General features: G+C 42.5%; 1 protein-coding gene across 1 annotated transcript; it reads left to right on the top strand.

Annotated features, from left to right (window-relative positions):
- Positions 1 to 1,264: 1,264 nt before the first annotated feature.
- LOC311050503 (high-affinity choline transporter 1-like) lies at positions 1,265 to 10,682 on the top strand (the record flags this gene model as incomplete). The annotated part of the gene is made up of 8 exons (XM_084064585.1): positions 1,265 to 1,448; positions 1,822 to 1,935; positions 2,657 to 2,812; positions 4,190 to 4,338; positions 4,892 to 5,026; positions 6,112 to 6,265; positions 8,112 to 8,329; positions 10,122 to 10,682. The coding sequence occupies 8 exons, from the start codon at positions 1,265 to 1,267 to the stop codon at positions 10,680 to 10,682; spliced, it is 1,671 nt and encodes a 556-aa protein (XP_083920711.1).
- Positions 10,683 to 11,055: the final 373 nt, after the last annotated feature.

The following is an 11,055-nucleotide window of genomic DNA, read 5'->3' as shown; positions in this document are numbered from 1 at the left end:
AGACATTTGGGGGCGGCTGTGTAGGAAAGCCCTCGTTGACACAGCAGTCCTCGTTGACATAGAAGTCATGTTGACCCAGCAGTGCTTTTGATGCATCTAATTAACGACTAGTTTCAGCTGGTGTTCCTTTCCCAGTCAGTTGATGCTCACCTAATGAGCGATTATGTTCAGCTTGTGTGCTCTCACTCAGCCAGTTTGACTTTGTTTGACATGAGGAGCAGTGCTATTTCTCTGACTGTGTGTGTGTGTTCATGACAGTAAAAGTAAGTGTCTTATTGTTTGTTTAGAATATGATGCGATACTTTATGTTATTGTCATGTGCTGTTTTATATCGTGTATGTTTGAATATATTACCGTGACTGTACTTTCTGTGAATTGTTTGTTGCTAGCTGTGCAGTACCTACTGTCGAACCGTGATGTTTTATGTAACAATAATTTGATTGTTATATTTGATTTGTCATGTTATATTATATGCTAAAAGCGATTTGTATTTTGTGTTTTGTAGACCGCACGTATCAGAAGTAAAGCAACTGAATCAAGCTCCTCTCCTGTGACTCTTTTACCGGAATCACGGTCTATAGTGTACCAGCTCTATTCTAGCAACTGTAGAGGTCCTAGTCCTCTGTTTCACTCACAATTATACTTATATATATATTATACTTAAGTACAGTACTTGAGTAAATATACTAAGTTACTTTACACCACTGCATACCTTCAGTTTCTTAACCAGACTTTCAATATGGTTTAAAAGACAAGTTGTTATATCATTGCACTTTTGTTTTGGACTTATGTTACACGTTCTGCACTCATTCTTCAATAATTAACCACAATAAGGCTATATATGACTCAGATTATGATACTGTACTGTAACTTACATAATGTAAGCAATTAAAACAAAATAGTTGCACCCATGTTGGGCACAAAAAGGGGGTGTAACTGATGTGAGAAGCTTATATAAAAATAACAGTTTTTTTACTTTTGATTCAGTGCAGTTTAGCGACAATCCCATGCATTCTCTAGATACAGTATGGTCCTTTTGTCCCAGAGGGGAAAAGAAACAGTGAATAGGCATGGAATTGACTGCATTTCTCAGCATTAATTATGACATTTCCGTGATAAATAATACATTTTATCATTAGATGGCAGCGGCAGCCTAGCATGGCAGCAACAGGAGCGGTTTGGGATTCAAAATCTTGCTCAAGGACATTTCAATATGATAACTGTAACTCATCCTGTCTGCTTGCATGTGTGTTACAGTTTCACGATGGCTCTAAACATAGCTGGGTTGGTAGCAGTGTTGGTATTCTATGCCTTGATCCTGGCGATGGGGGTCTGGGCTGCTCGGAAATCCATGAGGGAGGAGAAGAAATGTGTGGGATCCAGAAGTGAAGTCACCATGATAGGGGGACGCAACATCAACATTTATATTGGCATCTTCACAATGACAGGTGAGAAAATACAATTTGTACGACGATGCATATGTCATAGATCAGGGATTCACAAACCTTTTCAAGATGTGAATCACGATGTGACGCATTGAGAGCTTGTAGATCTGCTATTTTCAAAACATTTTTATGCATTTTATACATTTGAAAACTTTGTGAAATGGGGTATTCTGCATAATGAGTACTTTCTACTTTTGGTGCTTTAAGTACATTTTGAAACCAATGCTTTTGTACTTTTACTCACATACATTTTGAATTCCGGACTTTTACTTGTAACAGAGTATTTTCTACATTACAGTATTGACTTTTACTTAAGTAAAAAAGTTACTTTTCCCACCACTGCTAACTGTGTTAACTGCTTTATCTTCATTATAAGCCACCTGGGTTGGAGGAGGCTACATCATGGGTACAGCTGAGGCTGTCTACACTCCCTCTCGTGGCGTCATCTGGGCCCTAGGGCCCCCCTCATATGTGATGTCCTTCCTCGTCGGTAAGAGGCAGAATGTATATTCTTTCCATATATATATATATATATATTTATATTTAGGAAAAACACAAAACACACTCCAGCATCATGTTTATTACGTCCTCAACTTCATTAAAATGGGATTTGGGGACAAAATCGATGGGAAGATTGTTGAATATTTGTGAAAATAAAGGTTGGGAGTGATTCAAATATTTTTTTAGGGTATACAATTTGCTGTATTGGGATATGAGTGTGCACAAAGTACTGATATAGTACATAAATAATCCATGATGACGTGATGGTTGTTGCAAAATCCCAAGACACACTGTTTGAGAACCACTGGTCTTATCCAGTGGTTCTCAACTTTTTTAGGCCGCAAGCCCCCTAATTAATCCAATTTGAAATGGGGACCCCACAGAATAATCATATTTGAACTGGGAAACCCCCAAAATAATCATATTGGAGATGGGGACCCCCCACCCTGACAAGCACTTGAAATTGTAGGAGTTGAGGCATTACATTTAGTTTGACTCGGTTCCACAGATAAATATTGTGAAAATACAAGCTCACAGCTTGTAAATCGGCTATTTTCACAATTGTTGCCTAGTTTGTTGGTAATGGGTTATTTTCTTTTAAATTAAATTTTCACTTCCCTGTCCTCTGGGGACCCTCCCTATGTGGGGTCCCGACCCACAGGTTGAGAACCACTGGTCTAATCCATCACCTTCATGTTGTGTCCCAACAGGAGGCTTGCTCTTTGCTAAACAAATGAGGTCTAAGCGCTACGTGACGATGATGGATCCATTTCAGCATCGCTATGGCAATGCAATCACCACAGCCCTTCTGCTTCCCAGTCTGATCAGTGACATTCTGTGGGTGGCCTGCATCCTGGGTGCCTTGGGTCAGTCATAGCCTCGTTCCCAGCCTTTGCTCATCTCTGAGGAGAAAAGCCTGGGCCACAACCTAATGCAGAGAGTGTCTATAGGGGCGGGACTTCCATCATATGTACCTCCCCCGAAACAATCTTTTTCGACCAGTCACAACACTTGTTTCATTCACTGAGAATGTAAACAGACAACAATAGAATGTAAAACAGCCGTAACATCATTTCCTTAGGTGGTACTTCCGCCAAATTCCGGTACTTCCGTTTAGACACTCAACCGGCTAGGTCTTACCCAGCGCAGTCGCGTAACGAGGCAACAGCGTGCCACGCGAGGTGGTCACAGCGGGCCCTCATGAACGCACATGTGCGCCCGGACTGCGAAAATTTGCGGTTATAGTGGTTTCTGATACTTTTTTCGCGGGTTTGTGACGGATTTCGGGTACATAAACAACGGTTTTGTAACAATGTTAAGGGGCACACCCAGGTTTATTTTTTAATTCATAATTATTTTTTTTATATCTTAATTTATTTATTTATTTTCTCTGGGTGGCGTTGGGCCCCAACGCAACCGCGTTGTCTGCGTGACGGTAGTTACGCCCCTGACCCAGCGTGGGTCAGTCATACTTTATATCACTGTTTATCAATGTCAGGTCCAGGGACCACCTGGGGTCCAAATGGACCCTTGCAGGTCTGTAACTCTGTGTACAAATGGCACACAGGATGCAGGCCTTACTTTGTCATTTCATTGCAACATCAATGTTATTTAAGTCTGTTCAGCTGTTAGCTCTGTTCACTATTGCTTATCAGTCAGTTCTTACTACCTATGGCTCCGAACTAGCCTGATTATCAGACTGAAGCTGCGTGGAGCTTCAGTCTGAAATTGGCTCCAGTGTCGGGGATTACAAGGGGGAGGGGATTAGAAATTCCCTAAACCAATCCTAAGGGATCCCCACGCCCACCTCCGCCTCTCATTGGACAACACATTTTGTACCGGAGAAGTCTTATTTTCACATTTACAACTCCAGACCAAGAGGCAGTCCACTCAGAGAGTGAGCGGGGTCTATGGTATGGAACCAGGCTAGCTCCGAACAGGTTTCAGGAGCAAACAAAAGGATATTTTATAGATCAAAATGGAAACGTCATCATCTTTAATTGTTAGAAATTAGACTTCTCCATTATTGGTTAAATAACGTTATGTTTTACTTTCCTACAATATTTAACAAATACAAAAGTGTGCTCCGTGGAAGGCATGTGAACTTGTAAATCTGCTTTCTTCGCTGAAAGTTTGCCTATTTTCGCAGATGGTTCACCTACTGTATAGTATTATGACATGTGCAGAGTTGGGACACTAGGGTTCAATTAGCTTAGACGCGTGTGTATTGTGTGTTTTTACAGGTGGGACAGTTAGTGTGATTCTTGATCTTCATTCGTCCTACGCCATCATCCTGTCTGCTGGTGTTGCTATCACCTACACTCTGCTGGGAGGCCTTTACTCAGTGGCCTACACCGATGTCATCCAGCTGTTGATCATCTTCATCAGTCTGGTGAGAGCAGACATAATAATAATAATGATAATAATATCTAAAATCTAGATAGCACTTTTATAAGTACGCAAAGACACTTTACATAGGGGGCACGAGAAAACAGCAAAGAAAAACAACTTTATTAGGGGAAAAAACACTAAGAAAAGGCTAAGACTAAGGAATAAAATCAATAAAAATCAGTGGAATGAAGAGAATGGGGGGGGGTGGAGTTAGCTGGGGAAAGCCATATTGAAGAGGTGGGTTTTGATGGCGGTTTTGAAGGTTTGCAGGGTTCTATCGCCCCAGGTACAGTACATGAATCAGGTTCAATTCCCAGCCCTGGCAATATGTCTAGGTGTCCCTGAGCAAGATCCTTAAGTTTACTTCTAACTGCACTCATATTTAGATATTTTCTAAATGTTTTGGTACATTTTGATACATTTTGGAAAGTGGTTAAGGCAACCTCCATCCCCAATCCCCGATAGCATTGGAGGTGCACTTCTTCACTGGCGGTGAACATAATTATGTTTTTGTTGAACTATTTCCTTGTTCTGTTTTATCTTGCCTTTGCCAGTGGCTGTGTGTTCCCTTTGTAATTCTCCACCCATCATCATCTAATTTGACACTCACACCTTTACACTCATCTCCCTGGATGGGGGAGCTCAAGACGGAGGATGTTGGAAAATGGATCGATGAATTCCTCTTATTGGTTAGTTGTTGTTTCACCCCAAATCCTACTCATGTACAGTGTGCATCTGTGTTTACATATCCGCACTGTCAGGCAGAGACCTTCAATGTCCATACTTCATCTTTTTATGTTTTTCTCATAAATTAACGCCAAATTGTATACTAAACTATTTTATACCAGTGTTGCACAAAAGTAGCGGAAACAGCCTACAAGCTGGAAGGTCTAGAATTTTCGCAGAATGTTCGCCTCAGAATAGCTATATGGTTCATGTGGTAACAAGAGTTTATGACTAAGTAATAACTGCATTGGATCCATTTGAACGCAGGTTAATTTTATCCATTGTCTTAAAAGTAATAGTTACAAGCTACAGCGACAAGCTTTCCCCCCGACAGCGGTGATAAACATGTGTGCACTGGTTCAGTTCATTTGTTTTGCATCTGATGGTATTACTACTAGATTTGATTTCATTTCATTTGGCTTGACCCCAGTCTCTGGTGTATTAACTCAGCTGTGTGAAACCTCATGCGCACACCCTGGCGCATTCCTCGTTAGTGGCAGAAAAGATCACACCCAGTGTGAGTAAGCGGTGCCTACTCTGTTTAATGAGTGTATCCTGGTATTCAGGCGGTACTACTCTATTTGATGTGTGGGCGCTGGTATTCAGGCGGTACTACTGTATTTGATGCGTGGGGGATGGTATTCAGGTGGTATTACTCTGTGATGTGTGGGCGCTGGTATTCAGGCAGTGCTATTCTATTTGATGTGTGGGCGCTGGTATTCAGGCGGTGCTACTGTATTTGATGTGTGGGCGCTGGTATTCAGGCGGTACTACTCTATTTGATGTGTGGTCGCTGGTATTCAGGCGGTACTACTCTATTTGATGTGTGGGCGCTGGTATTCAGGCGGTACTACTCTATTTGATGTGTGGGCACTGGTATTCGGGCGGTACTATACTCTATTTGATGTGTGGGCGCTGGTATTCAGGTGGTATTACTCTATTTGATGTGTGGCCGTTGGTATTCAGACGGTACTACCCTATTTGATGAGTGCGCTGACTGTGTTGGGCCTGTGTGTGTGTGTGTGTGTGTGTGTGTGTGTGTGCGTAGGCATTGGGAGGACTGTGCTACCAGGCATTCTATCAGAGGGTCCTTTCTGCTGAATCACCTGCTCAGGCCCGATTCACGTGTTTTGCAGCAATGATCATAAGCTTCATCATGGGGATTCCCTCAGTCATCATAGGAGCAGTGGCTGTTTCTGCAGGTACTTTACAAACACACAACTTGCACACACTGTTAAAGCTGAAATCCGTAACCTTTGTCCTACCCAGGATTCGAACCCTGGTCTCCTGCATGAGATCGAATTTCTACCGCTGAGCTAAAACAGAGCGCCTGCTTGGCCAGGGGAGAATATTGCCCTTATGAGCTTCAGGCAATACCACTTGTCAACCTAGCCTGGAATCCAGACTGATTCGCTCCGTTCGGCGGATTCGTTTTTTCTCACTTCGCTTCCCAGGCCATGGTACTATTTGACTCGTATTTCCAAACGTCACCAATTACGTAGGCAAGTCAAGAAGTGACTCGAATTTTACATTGCGCCTGGGTGCCCGCGGGTGCCCGTCCTGCCCCTTGAAAATAGGATCAGTACCAGACTGAGAAGCAAAGTGAGAGGAAAAAACCTGCCGAACAGAGCAAATCAGTCTGGATCCCAGTCTATTGTCAACCATTAGGGGTCCAACCTGACACCTGGGTCTAAATTCAATGGAAGAGTATAGGCCAGGAGTGTCAAACTGGTGAAACGGCCCGTGGAGAGTTCCAATGCGGCCCAGACATGATTTTCAACTATATCTGGCTATATACAGTATGAATCTGGACTCATTCTACCTAGACCGCAATATCCAAAATAATAGGTGACACATAATAGACATTAAATTATATTATGAAAATAACTGCAGATTCAGAAACTGGTCCCTGACATTGACAAGTTGGTTAAAGCAAAGAGATGTCAGGTGTCTGGAAGCAGAAAGTGATTTAGATGAAATCTCATGCTGGCTACATGTAAATTTGCCATTTTGGATATTTTTGAAAAAATTATGATTAAAAAGGTTGTAGTTAGTTTTAAAGTGTTTTTTTTAAGCATTAATCATATTATTGTGATTCATTGATATTTTCTGAATATTCCATTATTGTTCATCATGTCAATAAAAAAGACTGAGTTTGATTGTTGGAAGGACTCAGGCCTACATAAAAAAGGTTGTGGACCTATTTACAAATGTGTAGTTACTGTATAGCGGAGACAGAATTTGAAATTGAATTATTCTATTTTCAAATGGTTTATTGGGGCCTTTTCTTATACAAAATGTCTCATAGCCTACAACTATCTGCAATACAAATAATTAAAGTCAATCATTTATGTAGCTATTCTTGATAATGAACACAAAGTGTAAAGTGATATAGGCTACTAATACCAGTGACTGAGACAACAGGCTGAAAAACAAAGTGACAACTTGTCCACCACCAATCTAAATACTGTCTTTATTTGCGAGTGTCTGCCCCTATATTCCCACTACACTGAGCTTTTGTCCTTGTGAGATGGAAAAGTGTGGGAATGATGTTACATTCCCACCAAATTGCCTATTCTTAATTTAGTGCTTGCACAGGAAATGATGCCTACACGTGCAGGAAGGCAGTAAGGCACAACAAATGCAGAAACACGCCTAAACAAACCCATATGGTTTGAATTGTATCTTTAAGAGCTATCTATCTATATAAATCAAACTGAGAATTTTATTCCAAACATAATCCTGCATTAGCGAGAGAGAAGAGTAGATCAAAAGTATACAGCTACTACAAGCATGCTAGCTGTGGCTAATAACTGAAATGCAACACTGGGATTTGTACTAAATTAAATCACATTTGATGTGGCCATTAGTTACCATAAGGTGCCGCCAAACTACTAGAGAAAATACCACACAATGACTGAGATTCTGTTCCTCAATGAAAAAATATTTGTCATTGGGCTGCCCTCTGCTGGTCCACTGACTGTAAGACAAAAAAACAAGTTTAAGTTCATCTCCTCATCTATTTGGATGTCCGGTTCACCCTTTCAGACTGGAACCAGACAGAGTATGGTCTTCCAGCTCCGTTTGAGCGAGGGGAGGCAGGGAATGTGCTTCCACTGGTCCTGCACAACCTCGCCCCGTCCTGGGTGGCGGTGGTGGGCATTGGGGCATTGGCTGCCGCCGTCATGTCCTCCGTAGACTCTGCCATGCTTTCTTCTGCATCCATGTTTACTCAGAATATCTACAAAAGCTACCTCAGGAAACAGGTTGGAAACGTTTCTTTATTTGTAGTACTATAACCATATGTAACTAGTGTCTCTGCATGTGTCTTCATGTATATAGCAGTGACTATATCACTTTGCATCCTGCGAAGACATGCTAAACCGTTGTTGTGATAAGCACAGAGGACCTGTAGGGCTTTCAGCTATGCAAAAGAGGTTTTGATGTGATAGCAGATGGGTGCTCTATTAAGGCTGCAAACCATAACTTTTTTGTGAATAAAACGTTATTTTGACAATTCCGTATGGTAGATTATGTTAATACAATATAACTAACACAATTGCTGTGGTTGGATCTGCTCTTCTATTAAGACATTGTGGTTGGGTAGGACCACTACTGGTTGACAAGAGCTGTTGCATGAAATTCAAAGGGAAATGTCTCGCCTTCCCAAATTAGCTGTCCATTATTATCTCTAGTAGAAATTTCAGCACTAGCAGGGGGAACAAACCGAGTCCTATACTTTTGCAAAGTCAGCCAATCACATTACAGCTAGTGTCATCACCACTAGCTGTAATGTGATTGGCTGACTTTGCAAATTCAGGACTGTGATTGGCTAGCGAAACACATGACACATGTGCAGCCCTATGAATAGCAGTATGGATGGAAAAAAGTAATATATCCTTTTTTTTAAGTGAGTCATGTTGTGATGACCACACACCGCCCACTTCACACTGGGTGTAACATTTTAAAATGGTTCAACTAGCAGATCTACATCGAAACGTTGTGAGCTTGTAGATTGGCTATTTGAACTATTTGAAAATGGTTTTCAAAATAATAAAAAATGTCAAAGAAGTTTAGGGATAAGGGGTAAGGCGGAACCCAAGATAGGGCCCAAGATGTGGTAACTGTAATGCAACTTTAGATTCAAAACAAATACTTTCAAACATCCACACTCAGGTAAAAGGTTTATCATGTAAAACCAAAAATGTTATATGTATGCTGAAATGTCTCTGTGACATGTGACCTTGAGAGCCCTGAATAGCAGGATCACTGAACACAGGAATGCCCCATGATGCATCCAGTCCAGTCTAGCTGTCTACTTTACTGAGGCTAATCATACCGTATAAATTCGGAATTCGGCACAAGAAGGAGATCAGACGGCCAACACTGATCTGCATCATCACTAAGACACATAAAGCATAAGCTTAGATTTAATATTGCATCTATGTCGTCATTTTTGAGCGGTGCAACCGCTCCTATAAGAGGGTTTAGGACCCATCCGTTGCGAAAGTTTTTCTTTCCGTCGTGAAAATTTGTCTTTCGCTGTGACGCCATGCTGTGGAAAACAGGCCCATAGGCTAAGCTATGCAGGACGTGCTGTGATTGGCTAGCGAGACACATGATGAAATTAACTTCAAACTTCGCAGACTCGCTGTGATTGGCTAGCGAGACGCATGATGAAATTAATAATAATGTAAACAAGACCAGGAGACCTGGTTCTGCCAGACTCAGGTCTCCTGTGGTTGAAATGTGAATGGCCGGACTTCGCTTGACGTGTGTGCAGAGGAACAGAGGAATTCAATTCCGACATCCCCATATATGGACGAAAGAGGGACAAAAGATGGACAGACATTTATCCCCATATATGGACGAAATAGGGACAAAGCCTCATGTAGGCCGACACTCTGGGTCTGGCAAAAATGTAAGCACGTCACTTCGCAGGACGTGCTGTGATTGGCTACCGAGATGCATGATGAAATTAATAACTCATAAATATCACCGCTCGCTTCACACTGGGTGTGCTTTTTTAATAACAAGTCTTTTCCACTGTGTCTCAAGGCATCAGAGAGGGAGTGTGCCTGGGTGATCCGCCTAAGTGTGCTGCTAGTGGGCTTGGCTGGCACCGGTCTGGCCTTCACTGGAGAAGGCGTCATGGCTTTCTGGTTGATGAGTTCAGACCTGCTGTACTGCATGATCTTCCCGCAGATCATCTGTGTCGTGCATTGTCCCTTCGCTAACGGATACGGTGCGGCCACCGGCTTCTTCCTGGGGACGTTTCTGAGACTTCTGAGCGGGGAGCCTCTACTCCACATCCCCCCTGTCCTGATGTTTCCCGGTTGGAGGGAGGATGAGTTAACAGGGGACATCCACCAGTATTTTCCATTCAGGTCTTTGATAACGTTGCTAACCATGCTCATCATTCCCTCAGCCTCCTTGCTGGCACGTCTGGTGTTCACCCGCCACATGCTGCCTCCTTCCTGGGACGTCCTTGAGGTCTTGAGGGAGGCTGGGAAGGCTGTAAAGGATGTAAATGGAGTGGGGAGAGCAGAAGTAATCTTACCTGCTGCTACTGAGACTACTGAGAATTTGCTGGCTACCTCCTCCACCTCCAGCTGCTAGGAGGATGGTAGAGCCCAACCGATGATACATAGGTTTTATGCCAATTATCACCATTTTGGAGAATACTAGACCGATGTGACCAATGTTTTGTAAGAAAGAAAAAAAGGGCAAGATCTTGAAATCTTTTTAATTAAAGTTCTACTAATTATAAGAAAAAAGCCCCCCCCCCCTCTATGTTGCCTAGAACTGGATAATTGATTGAGGTCATGTGATCAGTGACATACGCAGGGTGTACTTTTGGCTAAGGGGGCGGAGCCAAAAGTACACCCTGCGTATGTCACTGATCACATGACCTCAATCAAGTATCATTTTCTAGGCAACAGGCCCGGATTGGCCGTCGGGAGGACCGGGACTATTCCCGGTGGCCTGCCCT

The sequence above is a fragment of the Gymnoscopelus microlampas genome (genome assembly GCF_963454915.1).
Source record: "Gymnoscopelus microlampas genome assembly, chromosome: 8".
Taxonomy (NCBI): Eukaryota; Metazoa; Chordata; class Actinopteri; order Myctophiformes; family Myctophidae; genus Gymnoscopelus; species Gymnoscopelus microlampas.
This window is presented reverse-complemented; position numbering and strand designations above follow the sequence as displayed.